General features: G+C 38.2%; 2 protein-coding genes across 2 annotated transcripts in view; one reads left to right on the forward strand and one right to left on the reverse strand.

Moving 5' to 3' along the window:
- hid1b (HID1 domain containing b) overlaps positions 1–8441 on the forward strand; it is a 25154-nt gene extending 16713 nt beyond the window's left edge. The window contains exons 12-19 of the mRNA XM_080049420.1: positions 1–77; positions 488–652; positions 1368–1616; positions 2501–2700; positions 3061–3141; positions 4178–4269; positions 5547–5705; positions 8220–8441. The exon at positions 1–77 is cut by the window's left edge and continues 2 nt beyond it. Of these exons, the coding sequence (XP_079905546.1) occupies positions 1–77; positions 488–652; positions 1368–1616; positions 2501–2700; positions 3061–3141; positions 4178–4269; positions 5547–5705; positions 8220–8283 (1087 nt within the window). The 3' untranslated portion in view covers positions 8284–8441. The remainder of the gene's footprint in view (positions 78–487; positions 653–1367; positions 1617–2500; positions 2701–3060; positions 3142–4177; positions 4270–5546; positions 5706–8219) is intronic.
- Positions 8442–8780: 339 nt separating this feature from the next.
- On the reverse strand, positions 8781–16921 carry LOC307267064 (proton channel OTOP3-like). The gene is made up of 10 exons (XM_080049267.1): positions 16431–16921; positions 15507–15643; positions 14658–14716; positions 14273–14427; positions 13385–13594; positions 12893–12966; positions 11797–11935; positions 10654–10913; positions 9606–9770; positions 8781–9176 (listed from the first exon to the last, which is right to left on the reverse strand). Exons 1-10 carry the CDS (start codon positions 16774–16776, stop codon positions 9006–9008), a joined length of 1716 nt encoding a protein of 571 aa, XP_079905393.1. The 5' UTR covers positions 16777–16921; the 3' UTR covers positions 8781–9005.
- Between the last annotated feature and the right edge of the window lie 806 nt (positions 16922–17727).

Genomic DNA, 17727 nt, shown 5'->3' on the forward strand with positions numbered 1-17727 from the left:
CTTCCATAAAATCATCACCAGTGGACACCAGCGCCTGCAGCCTCTGTTCGACTGTCTGCTCACAATCATAGTGAACAGTGAGTATATGTTGCCCCCTAGTGGCTGAAACGAATAACTGCATTTTGACATTTTTACAAACCACAAACTAGTGTTAAGTTTGGCTGTATTTTAGATAAAAAATTGTAATGTTTTTCGTAACAACCTTCAGAATAGTGCTAACAATGATTATGGAAAGTTTAGTTGATGTAAGTGCTTTAGAAGTTGAGATTTTTGGTTCAGAGTATTGAAAAAATAATAATAATGTTGAGATAATAGCCGTTAAATATGGTTGTAAATAGGGGGCGCTGTGGTGTAGTGGTAAGAGCCCCTACACCACAGTTAAAAAAAAAATCATTGACAAACATTTTTAATTGTAGTTTTCAATTTTAACCCTGCCTCAAACCATCCACAATAAATTCTACACACTGTCCCTTTAACCCGTCCCCAGTCTCCCCGTATCTGAAGAGCTTGTCGATGGTCGCTGCCAACAAGCTGCTGCACCTGCTGGAGGCTTTCAGCTCATCCTGGTTCCTCTTCTCCTCGCCTCAGAACCACCATCTTGTTTTCTTCCTGCTCGAGGTCTTCAACAACATCATACAGTACCAGTTTGACGGTGAGAAAGATACGGCCAAATAAATAATAATTGGGACATCCTAAATCTTTTTTTTAAACATACTAAATAGCAGAAAGTAAGTGGATTAGAACACAGCCATGGTCTTGTCTTGAAAAAATATATATTTGTAGTTATTTTCAATATTAACCCTGCCTCAAACCCTGCCCAATCATACAGTGTCAGTTTGACGGTGAGAAAGACATTTATTTTCAAGCAATTACACACTAATTAAAACATACTTAGTAATAATCTATTCCATTTTAGTTGAATATATAAACTGTATAACCTGTGCTATTTATTATAAATGCCGTAGTAGCCAGAATATTTTATCAAACTCAGACACTTTTTAAAGGTGGAGTCAGTGATTCTGGAGAAATCAAATTAAAACTTGATCTACATTGCACTTTTCGTACACAAGGTACTTAAAGGTGCCGTGTGTAATATCTGAATATTTCGCATCATCTAGTGTTGAAAGTTCTACAATGCAACGCTCCCTGGGTAACCCCCCTCCCTTTCAAATAATAACAGAAGCAACAGTATGGTGGCCTTCAAGGACAAGAAGCTATAGTTACTATCTATCTATCTATCTATCTATCTATCTATCTATCTATCTATCTATCTATCTATCTATCTATCTATCTATCTATCTATCTATCTATCTATCTATCTATCTATCTATCTATCTATCTATCCCTCCCTACTTCCCTCCCTCCAGGTAACTCTAACCTTGTGTACGCGATCATCCGTAAGCGCAGTGTGTTCCACCAGCTAGCCAACCTGCCGTGTGACCGGGCGTCTATCCACAGCGCGCTGCAGAAGAGGCATAAGACTGGAGCCTCCCGTAGGAGCTCCACAGACACACAGACAGCCGAGGGGCCCAGAGCTGCTGCTGCCGAGGGGCCCAGGCACGCTCCTGCACCCCCTGAACCCGGCATGTTCAAGACCAGTTTAGAAGCCACACCAGGTAGGAGATTATGGGCCAGTTTCACAGACATGGATTAGGCCTAGTCCTGGACTAAATGGAATTTTGAATGGAGATTGTCCATTGAAAGTACAATTTAGTCCAGAACTAGGCTTAATCCATGTCTGCGAAACCGGCCCTATATATATAGGTGGTGAATTATTATGCTTGCTATATATATATATATATATATATAATCTGCATAAAGTGGAGTGTATGTTCTTTTCACAGTAATATAAGTAGGAGGTAAACTATAATACTTTCTGTGCTTTAAAGGTTCTCCGAGGAACTTTCAGTTTGTGTTAATTCTTGCGCCCCCTTTTGGACAAAAGCGGTAGTGTTTTTACTATGCCAGCTGTTGTTCCTGGGTGAGCGTATACCCATGACAAAGGTGTTAAGAAAAACTATATAATAATAGTATTCTTTACTATGCTTTCTATATTTTAAAGGTGCACTATGCAGCTTCAGAGGAGGGGGGTTTGTTTACATTCACAGAGCCTGCAGTTAGTTTACAAAACATATTTCCTATACTATACTTTCCTTTACTTTCTATGATATAAATAGCACTGTATATTGGGATGTATGTTTGTATGTAATGACTGTGTATGTAGTTTTATAGGACAGACATGAGAACTGCCTCAATAATCCCTTCCCCACTAAATAAAGGGATTGTTGTGGTGGTTTTGTTCCTATAAAAATAACACATTTAGGGGTCATGCTAATGAAAAATATAATGTATCCATCACAAGATTAAAGCTGAAGCTTGACAAGAAAACATTCTCAGACATCGATTGTACATTTTAATTTTTTTTTAATTATTATTTTTTTTTTATACCTACAGTGGCGCTAATACACCATCCTAATACACCATCCTACATTCCCTTCAGGTATTGATAAGATAACAGAGAAGGCCCAGGTGAGTGAGGATGGGACCATGATCACTGTGCCGTATCGGACGGACACGCGGACGGACACACAGACAGACACACAGACAGACACACAGACGGACAGACAGACGGCTGCCGCAGACACCAGCGCTATAGCAGCCGCCAGCGACACAGAGTCCAACTCAGACAGAGACCACGAGGTAACTATGCTACACACACACTCACTCACTCACTCACTCACACACTCACTCACTCACTCACTCACTCACTCACTCACACACACACGCACGCACGCATGCACATCTCACACACACATTGTTTTAAGTATTTTTCTTATATAATTAGTTAAAGGTGCAGTCAGTGATTCTGGAGAACGCTTGTTGCCAAAATCAGTGAATAATATCTCTTCATGATCTGCTACCTGTCAGTATTGTGTATGTGCACTGAAAAAAAATCTTGTGGACAGGGTAGCCGATCGTGAGGAGATATTCACAGATTTTGAGAGTTATCCAGAATCACTGACTCCATCTTTTACTCCCCTTCTTTCTCCCTGTCTTCAGGTCTTTCACACAGACTCAGAGGCGACAAGGAGCCGACTGTCCAGTGTGTCGTCAGTAAACTGGAGCGCTAGTCCGGACTGGGTCAGTACCAGTCTGTTATAACTGTTGGGTTTTGATCTGCTTGTCCATTTGCTTCTGTTAGTATTAGCTCATGTATCGTCCGCCAGCATGATGTATATGCTCCTCTGCAATCTGCACACTGTGAAATGGTCATACAATTGTATCAGTATCGCCTGCAATTCTTGTATTTTTTTAAATGTTTTATTTCTATTCATATTTTTAATTCGCCTTTCCAATGTTTATTCTATACTTGATGTGTTTTAATCTTGATATATTTTATGCCCCTGTAAAGCACTTTGAATGGCATTGAGTCTGAATCGTGCTATAGAAATAAACTTGCCTCGCCTTGCCTTGCCACTTCAAACATGTTATTGTCCAACTGTTGCCTTTAACTTGAACTGTTATGTCCTGCACTGTCTCACGTTCTTTGCACTGTTTCTTGTATATTCCCCTTTTCACTTTTTTCTCTGTATTTGTTGCACCTTAGTCCGCACAAAACGTAATTGTGTTAACTGTAAAGACTTTATGGTAAATGACTTTAAAGTTGGAGTTAATGGTGTGTGTGTGTGTGTGTGTGTGTGTGTGTGTGTGTGTGTGTGTGTGTGTGTGTGTGTGTGTGTGTGTGTGTGTGTGTGTGTGTGTGTGTGTGTGTGTGTGTGTGTGTGTGTGTGTGTGTGTGTGTGTGTGTGTGTGTGTGTGTGTGTGTGTGTGTGTGTGTGTGTGTGTGTGTGTGTGTGTGTGTGTGTGTGTGTGTGTGAGAGATTTAAACAATTGAAAAACACGTTACAAATGCAAGGGACAAGCAGATGTTTTTAGAATTTTATAAAGACCCTAAAAAAAGCTCCTCCTCCATCCGTGTGTGTGTGTGTGTGTGTGTGTGTGTGTGTGTGTGTGTGTGTGTGTGTGTGTGTGTGTGTGTGTGTGTGTGTGTGTGTGTGTGTGTGTGTGTGTGTGTGTGTGTGTGTGTGTGTGTGTGTGTGTGTGTGTGTGTGTGTGTGTGTGTGTGTGTGTGTGTGTGTGTGTGTGTGTGTGTGTGTGTTTGTTCGTGTTTGTTCAGGTTTCCTCCTGGAAGTCCAAGCTTCCTCTGCAGACCATCATGCGTCTGCTTCAGGTGCTGGTTCCTCAGGTGGAGAAGATCTGCATAGACAAGTAAGACACTTAATACATTAAACAGACTGAAACTAGAGGTTCTCCTGAATAAAATGGTGTATGGCACTTGATGATGACTGCTAGAATAGGTTAGAAAATCCAAATAAATACGGGAGAGTCAGGCGGGCCAAAATGTGTTCTAGGTCTTTAAGGTCTTGCTGTATCACAAGCTTTTTTTATAAACCAACCACTTATCCTAGCCAGAAGCTGAAAACACTGTATGATCTATCAGATTTTATAATTTCCGATTGTCCATGAATGCCCCTTGGTCGGTAATGATGTCATTAACTAAAACAGCTCAAAAGCCAAGTGGAAAAAACGAGTACTACTTCCTCAAAATATAACATTCCACATCTCCTTTTCCAGATATTTGCCAAAAATCCGCCATTTTGAATGACCAACATCTCAAATCTCTTGCTGATTTTCTATTTGTGATATTTGGCTATATTAAATAAAACTGATTTGGATTGATTTGAGTATTGATTATCAGAGCTTTAAATCACTTGTATGAATTGTTGCTGTTGTGTTCCTCAGAGATTTTAAAATATTAAGTTAGAACAACTTAAAGGTGCAGTGTGTAATATCACATCATCAAGAAAGTTCTACAAAGTTCTAGAATGCAACGCTCCCTGGGTAACCCCAACCCTTTCGAATAATAACAGAAGCTACAGTGGCCTTCAAGGACAAGAACAATTCTAAATTTTAAACAATGCACCTGATGACATTCCAACTATGACACTTTCAAGATGGCGGCACTAGACCTTGGTCCAAAATATGCAGAAATATGGACATATATGAGACCCTTTCTAAGGGGAAAAAAAATTCAATTTTTTTTTCAGCTATTATGCACTAAATTAAATGTACTTATGGATATTATAATTACTTTCTACAAAATCTGCTGGGAAATAAAACCCAAAATTCTACACACTGCAGGTTTAAACTTTTTTTTAATTCTTAGTATCTAGAACTCAAACTTCAAAGTTCCATTAACAGATGATGTTAACTTAAGACTTTTAGTTTTAGCCTCAAAACCCAAACGTTTAGTTCAGTCAGTTTCTTTGAGATATTTTGAGTTTTCCTAGCTTTGTCATTTTTACAGTCAGTGCATCTCTTTGTACTTGTATAATGCATATGTTCGTGTTCCTTTCTTGGCATTCAGTCTGTGGAAAACAAAGGAAGAATTTCATTGTATGACTGAGAACATGTTTATTATTGTGCATATGACAATACACACTTTGAATGTTGAATCTTATACACATTGTTGTTGTGTTTGTCAGAGGGTTGACGGATGAGTCAGAGATCTTAAAGTTCCTTCAGCACGGCACGTTGGTGGGTCTGCTGCCCGTGCCCCATCCCATCCTCATCAGGAAGTACCAGGCCAACGCAGGCACCGCCATGTGGTTCAGGACGTACATGTGGGGCGTCATCTATCTACGGTACACACTCTCTACAGACCCTCTATATATACTGTATATACTGTGTGTATGTATATATATATATATGTATATATATGTATATATATGTATATATATATATGTATATATGTATATATATGTATATATATATATGTATATATATGTATATATATGTATATATATGTATATATATGTATATATATGTATGTATATGTATGTATGTATATGTATATGTATGTATATGTATCAGGGATGGAAATTAACACCCGCCACACGCCAAATGCGGGTAGATTTGCGTGCTGGCGTGTAAATTGTGTCACTTCACCCGCCACTGTGTCGGGTAATACTTTCCAGTCAGGTCCGATCTAATTTGCATATTTAATACATTCGTCATGAACATGATGACAGGGCGCTACACAGTTCAACAGTTTCTTTTTGCCTTTCTAGTCGAACTGAACTACGGCGCGATCCGCTCCGCTAGGAAATACTATCTGCGAGTTAACGTGTGGAGGCATAAGTCGACAAATCAATCGACTTACTTTGCCCCCTTTTTTTCTTCCCACAGCAGAGGTTGAGGTGCTGAAAATAAAGTGAAAACTGCGCTTTTCCTTTAAGCAGCAGAGCTGCCGCCGTTGTTACAGTATTTGCATCAAAGCCCTAATGGTAATACAAATGAGATGCTTTATTTAAACGCTGTCCGTGCTTAGAGGTGATTTTAATTGTGTCGGCTGAAACAGAAACTAACGGAGGGATTCGGCTCACTATAGTCCCTTGAGTCGCGCAGTCAGTTTGCCGACATGGCTTTGTATTTAAGGCTCGAGACATACAATCAGATCGCATACAAACAGGGAAGCCTTTCCCATCGGTATCGCTAACGGGGAGAATATCCCCGGTTATTATTTGAGCCTCAAACCACAGAGTTCTTCCCCGTGCGGTGGCTCGCGCACTCACTAATGATCTCACGGTGAAACGCTGCTTTGCTCGGACGAAGGCATCGTGTGTTTCTAGATGATTTAACGTCATAGTCTCAGACGAGCGTTTAATATTATGCTGCATCTTTTGCACTGCACTGTTTTTTATCAACAGTGAAAAAATGGTCCCACACCGGACTCTTATGTGTAGCTGATTACTTCATGCACGCACCTTGCAGAAGTGACGCTCCTGCAGCGCGCTCACCACCAGACGTGACACGGTGACATCTCCCATTAATAAAACGGCATAACTCCCTGATTTTCAGATTTCTATTTTTAAATTCGACTTGAGCGCAAGTGGAAAACCGGTCAATGTGTCGACACATTCACATCCCTAATGCATATGGAGAAAGTGATAAACAATATCAACATTTCATATCATTAACTAAAAAGAAAAAAGAAATCTAAAGGTAACTTCAATACTGTATTATAATTATTGACTAAATGATGAAAAAAAGGTGTCTGCAGGGCCAGTGAAAATATACAAGGGGCCAGTAACACTCGGATCTATTGGCCAAGCGGGCCAGTTGGGAAAAAAAGTTGCATTGAACCCAGAGTATGGAGTTCAATGATACAATGTTTTGAAATAAAGATGGCGTGTATTGTGTATCATATATAGTAAGAGTGTACCATTTAATTTGCAACTCAGTTCCTTGGCCTACTTACAGTACAAATGACTTCTGATGGAAAACATTTGTATGAAAAACACTTTCATTAGCTATTCTTACTATTGTATTGTTTAACATTAACGCATATATTAAAAAAGATATTGCGTATAAAAAGTGGCTGGTAAAAAAGATGAGTGGCTGGTAGATTTTTAAATCTACCTGCCACAGTGGCTGGTAGGCAAAAAAGTTAATTTCCATCCCTGATATGTATGTATGTATATGTATATGTATGTATATGTATGTATATGTATGTATATATATGTATATATATATATGTATATATATGTATATATATGTATATATATGTATATATATGTATATATATGTATATATATGTATGTATGTATGTATATGTATGTATATGTATGTATATGTATGTATATATATATATATATATATATATATATATATATATATATATATATATATATATATATATATATATATATATATATATATATATATATATATATATATATATATATATATATATATATATATATATATATATATATATATATATATATATATATATATATATATATATATATATATATATATATATATATATAGACCCTCTTTGTTGTGACATTTGGGGGCTTGATTTACTAAGATCCTAAATAAAGAATGCTTAATTGCGTGTGCAAACTAACATATATTAAAACTAGACTCGGTCACAATTAGTACAACTATTTTAAGGCTTTGACTATCACAGTGCGTGTGCTAAATTAATTTTATAAATGTAAATGTGTAGATCAGTAGATCAGGCCCAAAGTGTTTAGGATAGAAAACTAAAACTGACAATGAAGCAGCAGGTAGATGTATTTCAAACTATGCTTAGAGTAACAAGCTTTTATTTTTAACAATCACTTTTTTCTTTTCTTTTTTGTTTGTAGGAATGTGGATCCTCCAATCTGGTACGACACGGACATTCGGCTCTTTGAGATCCAGAGGATTTAAGAAGTGAAACATTTTCTACACAAACAACATCTGATGGTTCAACTCACTCACAAATAAACTGTGATTAAAGGAACATTTCACAGCTTTATGGTGTAACTCATGAAGAAACACGGTGAAAGTAACTTCACTGCTACTGCCAACTTTCAGCATTCAAACGAAAAATAAGAATGTGAGAAAAAAAAATCTATATTTATATGGTGATGTTAGTGCAGTTGACGTTTTGCCAAAAGCCTGTTAAACTTTAAATTCAATCATGAAATGTGACATGAGTTTTATCACATTGCCAAAAATATAGGATAAGTAATAATATAAGTAACAAAGGGACGTTTATATGAACTACTGTTTAAGACTGCACACTTGAGACTGAAGGATACTGTTGTAACCTAAACCGGGGTGAAAAAAAATTCCACAAACGGCAAAAGATGTGAATACCTTGTAATATATTCTGTCAGAATAAAAAAAATCGAAAAAATTTGATTTGTTTCAGTTGAGAAGAATTTATTTCATACAAAGCATTTTCGACAGAGTTTCAGAGATGACAATATATTTTTTTTCACTGAAAAAAATGTAGGGTTTGATAGCATAAAGAAAAGCCTCAGAAAGTTGTTTTGTAAACTAACTAGCAGGCTCTGCAAATGTAAACAAAGCCCCCTCAACTGAAAATGCATATAGTGCACCTTTTTAAACAGTCCCTAGGCCATTATGTCAGACCTCCGTATTGATCACGCAGAGAGTAGCAGCTCCATCAAAGCGCCGACAGAATGCATCCTGTAGAACACGCTCAGCGGCTGACCCAGGTTCACCATCACAAACCAAGCGCTGAAACCAAAGAACTGTTTCCCTAGACCGTTCTCAAACTGGGGGTGCACGCCAAACGCAGGGATCACCCACAACTGAAAAGAGTGAAAAAATTGTGTTATTAGTTATATTGCTTGAGTGCAAAAACAACTAAAATAAGTTTTTAAAGTTATAGTGTGTAACTTTTATTTATTAATGAATGTTGGTTTCATTCTAGACCATCGCCAAAATGAGTTGACATAAGGTTGTTTAAGCCTATCAGCTCCAGAAAAGTCCAAAAAGTATTTCTCAGTATGGCAGCGTTTACAAACTGGTGTCCCCTCCCCCCCCCCCCTCCCCGACACTGGGGCAGGAGCTCAGAAAAATCCCCAAGAAGAGCCCAAGAAATGTTTCAAATCCATGCGCCATCACTGAAGGCCTCATCTCATGTAGATGCACCGACAGTGTTGTTGTTGTTGTTACTCAGAATTCAACAGAAGTTACGCACTATAGCTTTAAATACCAAAAGACACACGTGACATTACCATGACGTTTGATAGGATGAGGAAAGCACAGATCTCCTGAATGGCTCGTTTGGTCCAGGGCTTTTTCCCATCATGCACTGGGACAGAAGACGATGCATTTCCATCCAGCAGCGAAATATCCGTCTGTCTCTCCTCTTGTGTCGGCACGGAGACCTTTTTCTTTGGCTGTGGGACAGTGTATCATTTTATAACAAACAGTTGGGTAGGAATGTTGGGTCCCCATCATCCCATATTTTTGTAACTTACATTTTAGTCAACCTATTAAGATGTTGGTGTGTGTGTGTGTGTGTGTGTGTGTGTGTGTGTGTGTGTGTGTGTGTGTGTGTGTGTGTGTGTGTGTGTGTGTGTGTGTGTGTGTGTGTGTGTGTGTGTGTGTGTGTGTGTGTGTGTGTGTGTGTGTGTGTGTGTGTGTGTGTGTGTGTGTGTGTGTGTGTGTGTGTGTGTGTGTGTGTGTGTGTGTGTGTGTGTGTGTGTGTGTGTGTGTGTGTGTGTGTGCGCAACTTGAAATGTCCTCAAACGCTCGCAAAAAAGAAACATATGGTCATTTGTCTCTGCATGATGTCTAGTTCAAAAGTTGTGTAGACTTTCAGCTTTCAGCTAAATCCAATATGGCCACATAAAAAGACCCTTGGGACAATATTACAAGTTGGGAACATCAAAAGTGGTTTAAATAACACCTTGAGTATAAAATTAAAGCAATTTACAAAAATATACAGCTCCAGAAAAAATCAAGAGACCAGTCTGGATTTTTCTCAAATCTTCATACATAACTTATTGAAAATGCTCCTAATGACAAAAAATGTATTGGAATTTGGAAGAAATGTTGTCAGTAGTTTATATTATAAAACCAAAATGTTCATTCTACTCAAACATATGCCTGTAAATAGTAAAACAAGAGACACTGAACATTTGGAGTGGTCTCTTAATTTTTTCCATAGCCGTGTATCTGTTGTGCATGAGGATCCTATCTTCCTACCCAACTACAAACTCTTGCAAACTTTTTAAAAAATTCACTTAAAAATGCAGTTATCCCATATTATTTTTGTACCTTGAATATGCTGCTCCGTTGCTTCTCTTTCCTCTTAGCGAATAGATTTGGATGCCTGTGCAGACCTTCGATGATGAATATGTTCTGTAGAATGAGTTCCATCAGACTGAGGAGGGAGTAGGACAGGTCCAGATTACCCAGAGGCCCTTGGGTGCCGACCGCTAAGGCCGCGACCAGGGAGAAATATGACAGAGCTAGCTGTCCCAACGCCGCTGCCACTAGTAGCATCACATCCAAACTACGAGTCGGGTTGTGTCCGCCTGCAACATTTAGACATTTCTTTAATTCTTTACGCACTATAGCTTTAAATCAGGTTTTTGTTTTGATATTTAAATTAAATTTTATAAAAGGGTATAAGGCATAATAAGCTTTGGCAATAGTTCAGCCTTCACCTCGCTATCATGGACAAAGATAAATTACTCTCACTCACTTTTTTTCTATACGCCTTAAATTTTTTTTCATAATTTATCATTTATTTATTGCACAGTAAAATTTGATTAGTTGACCTGACTCTCGGAAAAAAAATTGCAGAAACCGATTGCCTTGAAAAAGTAGTAGTAAGTAGTAGACTAATTAGTCTTAAAGATGCTCCAAGGAACTTTCAGTTTGTGTTCATTGTAGCGCCCGTTTTGGACAAAAGCGATAGTGTTTTTACTACGCCAGCTGTTGTTCCTGGGTGAGCGTATACCCATGACAAAGGCATCAAGAAAAACTATATAAAAATAGCATTCTTTCTTTGCACTGATGGTCTCGTTTGCTTTTGCATGTAATTTATGATCATCAGAGGAAAAATTAGAAATAGTTATATTTAATAAACTTTGTGTAGTTTTACCCACTTTAAAATGTCAAGTGCAATTAACTAGTTCATTTTAAGTGTGTATATATTACTTAACTTTATATTTTAGAAATATTGCACTTATTGTACCGTGGATCGGAGAAAAAAATATTTCCGATTCATCTGTATGTCTGGAACATAATGCAGGAATCGACAATAAAGTTGAATTTGAAAAACAGTAAGCACTAGGGCTCACTCCAAGCACACTCGCACGGAGATAAAGATCATTTTAAAAAAGCATTTAACGGTTATAGGGCATATCAAATTTTTAAAATACATAATAATTATGTCTATATAATTTGCCTTACCTTCGTTGGCCCTCCTCTCGAGCCTGTACACCAGCAGCCCAGCCAGCGAGCACAGAGACATGACGGGCATCACGGCTAGGTGGTAGCCGTAGAATATGAGGAACGCAGTAAAGCGACGCTGAGACTGAGACACCCAAACCTGGCAACGCAAAGCAAAGGTGACTTTATTTATGTATGGCACATTTCATACACAGAGGCAACTCAAAGTGATTCACAGATTTACAATGAAATATCAACACACTCACAACCTCATTCACTCACACACACAACCTCACTCAATCACTCACTCACTCACTCTCTCTCTCCCTCCCTCTCACGGAGGCAATTCAAAGTGATTCACAGATATTTACAATGAAATATCAACACAAAAAAAAGTATATAGTTTATTTAAAATTTAAAAAAAAATTATGCACAGAGGCCAAAGATTCTGGAGAACGCTTGTTGTCAAAATCACTTTTTGATCAAATCAGTGAATATCTCCTCATGATCTGCTACCTGTCTGTACTGTGTGTGTACTGTAAACTGGTATGTTAACAAGGGGTATGCCAAACAAGTGAGGCCCACTGTGGCTACCAACTGTAGTACCGTGTGTTTTTCAGTGTGCACACCCAGTATGTATATGGTAGTGGATCATCGGGAGATATTTACTGATTTTGATAACAAGCGTTCTCCAGAAGAATCGTTGACTCCACCTTTTAAATCTGAGTCTAGGATAACACCAATAGTTCTAGTCTGGCTTTTAATTTTGAGAGAGAGAGAGAGAGAGAGAGAGAGAGAGAGAGAGAGAGAGAGAGAGAGAGAGAGAGAGAGAGAGAGAGAGAGAGAGAGAGAGAGAGAGAGAGAGAGAGAGAGAGAGAGAGAGAGAGAGAGAGAGAGAGAGAGAGAGAGAGAGAGAGAGAGAGAGAGAGAGAGAGAGAGAGAGAGAGAGAGAGAGAGAGAGAGAGAGAGAGAGAGAGAGAGAGAGAGAGAGAGAGAGAGAGAGAGAGAGAGAGAGAGAGAGAGAGAGAGAGAGAGAGAGAGAGAGAGAGAGAGAGAGAGAGAGAGAGAGAGAGAGAGAGAGAGAGAGAGAGAGAGAGAGAGAGAGAGAGAGTCAAACCTGGTATAGAATGAAGATGGTGACTCCAGACACGAGGACCAAGCCGCCCAATACGAAGCCGTATATGATCCCACCTACGGATAGACACGTATAGTATGAGTGTAATGTACTGTAAGCTTCATAATAACCTAAAGGTGGACTCACTCACTCACTCACTCACTCACTCACTCACACTAACTCACTCACTCACTCACTCACTCACTCACTCACACACACAACCTCACTCACTCACACACACAACCTCACTCACTCACTCACTCACTCACTCACTCACTCACACACACAACCTCATTCACACACACACTCACTCACTCACTCACTCACTCACTCACTCACTCACTCACTCACTCACTCACTCACTCACTCACTCACAACCTCATTCACTCGCACACACAACCTCACTCACTCACTCACTCACTCACTCACCCTCACTCTCTATCCCTCCCTCCCTCTCACTCACTCACTCACTCACTCACTATCCCTCTCACTCACCTTTGTAGACCACATGTAGGGTGAGTTTCTGAGTTTCGTGGTGGTGACCGGGGTTCATTCTACGGCCTACATTCTTCCACATAACGTAGATCATACATCCAGCCATCAGGTAGAACTCCATGTTAAAGGGATACAGGATCTCAAAGGCCTTTCTGAAGGTGAGGCAGGCTGCACTCGCACTGCACTGGCACAAGGTAGAGTTGGCAAAACCTTGGAGGAGAAATCGCGGGATATATGAGAAAATACTAAAGGAATAGTATTTTTTAAGTGGGGTACATTTTACCAGATGTGATGTCACACATGGGAACATGTAGGGTTAGACAGTGAGACCATAAAACACTCTTTCTGCCTTTTCTCAGGCTAGGGTGAACCGATTTCTAAAATGTTTGCACATTTATACTACATAGGATCTCAGAGTTCAATACACCTTCATATTCCCACCGGTGAAGTAGGGCTTTAACTGATGTGCACAAATAGCACAAACCTCACACATAGAAAGCATGCACACACAAGCACAGCTTTCGGCAAGAAGATGTGTATCTGCACGTATTCATGACATTTGGTCTAATTGGCATCTCATACAGCTCTGGAAAAAAATTAAGAGATCACTCCAAATGTTCAGTGTATCTCGTTTGACTATTTACAGGCATATGTTTGAGAAAAATTTACATTTTGGTTTTATACTATAAACTACTGACAACATTTCTATCAAATTCACAACAAAAATTATATCATTAAGAGCATTTCCATTATGTAATGTAGAGATAAAGATTGAAGAAAAATCCAGACTGGTCGCTTCATTTTTTCCAGAGCTGTATATCTAGAGATCCCAAATAAAGAATGCTAAATTAGACGGACAGATAAGACTGAAAACCTCCCACTAACTACCTGTTAGCTCAGACAGCTCTGCCTCAGATGAGTTTGTGTTGCTGAAATGAAGCTGGTCCTGTTTCTCTAACTCAATTTCCTCGTGAATCGTGTCTTCTGTAACTGCGTTTAACCACAAAAGCAGGTCAGCTGAGAGGATGACCATCAGCCCAGACCTGCAGCATTATACACACGGACACAGACAGACAGACAGACAGACACACGCACAGACACACACACACACACGCACAAACACACACACACACACACACACACATATTCAAATATTAAGGTAAATAAATATACAACAAAAACAAGACATGACAAATACATAAGAAAAATATGAAAATATGTAAAATATTTGCATAAAAAGTAATTTAAATATAGAGTACAGTAGTGAATGCACCTGGTGATTATCTTGTGTCTGTGGATGCAGTCTTTGGAGTGAGCCCACAGTAAATATGTCTACAAGAAAAAATACACAGTTATGTAATTAGAGTCATAACTTAGAAATGTATTTAAATTAAGAGTGCTTATGTGGTATAGAAAAAAACCTTGACAATAAGGAGACATGCAAAAATTGGCAATAGTTTTTTTTCTAAAGTCGAAATTATGAGATTACAGTTGACAGTTAATTATTAAATTCGATTCTTATCAAAGTCATTGACAAAATAGTTTTTTCAAATCTTTATCATAGTATTTCGACTTTTTGCATAATAAAAAAACAAACACTTATATTGTTTTTCTTTTCTTTTTCTTAACTTATTTCTTCATGTCATGATTGATAAATAACACTTAAAAATACCTTGACATTTTTACTATTTAACATTGTTCTTACTTTAGTTTAGTTTTTTTGCTGTTTTTTCAACCTACTGTATTTTAGAATGAATTTACACTTGAACTATTTACCATTAGAATATAATGTTAATTACCTGCAAGGCTAGGAAAGGAGCCTCTATGAATGGTGATAAGACTGCAGCCGGCTCACAACATCTTGACTCTTTTCACAAAATAATTCAACTTTATGCCCAACATTTAGATTTTTTTTTCTCAACTTTTTTACATCTTTATCAAAGTGCAAAATGAAGAAAAAAAACTTCTCTCCTCTCATTTCTGGTACTTAATACTTTATAATCTTTTTTCCAACATGTCATGATCAATAAATAATCCTCTAAAACACCTTGAAATCTTTACAGTTAAATGTATTTCTCACTCTAACTGATTTCTAAACCAGAATATATAAATGTTATTTTACCTGCATGGCTAGGAAAGGAGCCTCTATGAATGGGGATAAGACTGTAGCAGCCGGCTTACACTCCCTCATGCTGATCAGATATCCAGTTCTACAGATATACAGCAGCACACTGAAGGCAGCAAACAGCAGCAGCACCACTGGATAGACAAGGAGAGGTTTGATTATACAAAGAAAGTTTAATTTGTGCTTCAAGCTATAGTTAGCTATAGCCATTTTAACCTGTACTTTTTATTTTATTTAAATGTTTTACTTCTTTTCATTCGCTTTTAAATGTCTTCTAATGTGTTTTATGTATTTTAATCTTGCCCCTGTAAAGCACTTTGAGTGGCCTTGTGTTTGAATTGTGCTATATAAATAAACTTGCCTTGCCTTGCCTTGCCTTGCCTTGCCTATAGTGCGTATCTTTTTCATATACAGGTGATAGTCATGTTATTAGAATATCATGGAAAATTAATTGGAATTGAATGGACCTTAAAGGCAAGAGAGATTGAATTATAGAGATTTGCTTCAAGCTATACTGCGTAACTTTTTCACATGAATGAATATCGGTTGATTGGCAGCAAACAGCAGGAGGACCACTAGATAGAGAAGGAGAGACTTGATTATACAAAGAAAGTTTAATTTGTGCTTTTAAGCTATAGTGCGTAACTTTTTGATATAAATACATTTCGGTTGATTAAGCCTATCAGCTCACACACAGTGTTTACATACAGCCGTTTACACACTGGTGTCGTAAACGCAGGCACTGGCAGATGTTAAATCAGTTTTTTTCTAAGCAGTAGTAGAATCATTTGCCGATGGCTTGAATGCAACAAACATATGAAAAAGTTACTCACTAAAGGCAAGGCAAGGCAAGTTTATTTCTATAGCACAATTCAGACCAAAAAAATAAAAATAAAACAAAAATAAAACAGTATAGCTTACATGTGACAGTGATCCCCCCGGCATGGTGGTCCTTGTGTGGGGAGATGCCGGGCTGTTTCCGGGCCCAGAGAAGGTACCACAACATCCAGACTAAACTCACACCCATCAGAAGCAACAGAAACAGCTGTGGCTCCTGGTGCTTCAAACCATTCGGGTTAAAAGCTTGCCCGGCCACTAGCGCAGCCCCTAGCAACACCACATTCAAACCCAGAAGTCCAGATAACAGACGCCTTCCGCTTGGAGCCCACATCAAAACTGGATCCGAATGATCCATATCCATATCTTGAACTTGGGTATCTCCTTGTGTAGGCCTATCTACATTTGTAATTCCATGATTTAAATCCATGTTAATGGAATTGTTCGTATTCTATATTAGGATATACTTTTTTTTCTTTTTTAATTCTATTCAAAAAGCTTGGAAAAAGGCATGACTATTGTAGAAAATAGCATTGCAAATTTTCGTCCCTTCCATTCAAGATTCAACGTGCTCTCTCGTTTCCTTATTTGCACTCTAGTTGAACTGCTATAAGCTCAACAAAGCGTGCGTTTAGTGACCTAGCTTCCACTCTGACAGCTGTAGGTGTGGTCCAACATACACACTGTAAAACATTTAGGAAAACTTGCCCAGCGATCCAAATCACATACTTTTTCTTTTTCCTACACTACATACTAAAGTACAGAAGAGTGTAAGGGCCACAGGAGAGAAAATAAATCAGATAAGGAAGATTGTGTTTTCATTATGTCGAGAAATGTCAAGAATAAAGACAAATACTCCAAAATGCTATTGGAGTTAGTGGGGCATTTATGTATTTTCAGCATACTACAATTGACGTGCATGAATTGGGACATTCTAAATCTTTTTCTGGCGTACTAAATAGTAGGGAAGTATGGGGAGTGGAACACAGAGTACATATTTCAAAGCAACTGTCTGAAATAGATTTTTTTTAAGTTGTGAGGCTAAAACTATAAGATTATTAAGTTTGAAAGAAAACTCTCTACATTTGAGCAAACTCATTATCTGTTGTTGAGATAACTTATCATTCATATGTTATAATGTAACTTCATGTTTTGAGTTCTAACTTAAATGTGCAGTGTGTAATATGACATCATCAAGAAAGTTCTACAAAGTTCTAGAATGCAACGCTCCCTGGGTAACCACAACCCTTTCGAATAATAACAGAAGCTACAGTGGCCTTCAAGGACAAGAACAATTCTAAATTTTAAACAATGCACCTGATGACATTCCAACTATGACACTTTCAAGATGGCGGCACTAGGCCTTGGTCCAAAATATGCA

This window comes from Ammodytes marinus (assembly GCF_949987685.1).
Source record: "Ammodytes marinus genome assembly, chromosome: 20".
Taxonomy (NCBI): domain Eukaryota; kingdom Metazoa; phylum Chordata; class Actinopteri; order Uranoscopiformes; family Ammodytidae; genus Ammodytes; species Ammodytes marinus.

What these genes read in the sequence shown, in the direction of transcription:
- LOC307267064 (XM_080049267.1), bottom strand. Translation starts at nt 16,776, where the DNA reads ATGGATTTAAATCATGGAATTACAAATGTAGATAGGCCTACACAAGGA. An exon ending in AGAGCTGTCTGAGCTAACAG is followed by an intron (nt 13,595 to 14,272) that starts GTAGTTAGTGGG and finishes TTCTCCTCCAAG; the next exon opens with GTTTTGCCAACTCTACCTTG. An exon ending in CGAGAGGAGGGCCAACGAAG is followed by an intron (nt 10,914 to 11,796) that starts GTAAGGCAAATT and finishes TAAATGTTGCAG; the next exon opens with GCGGACACAACCCGACTCGT.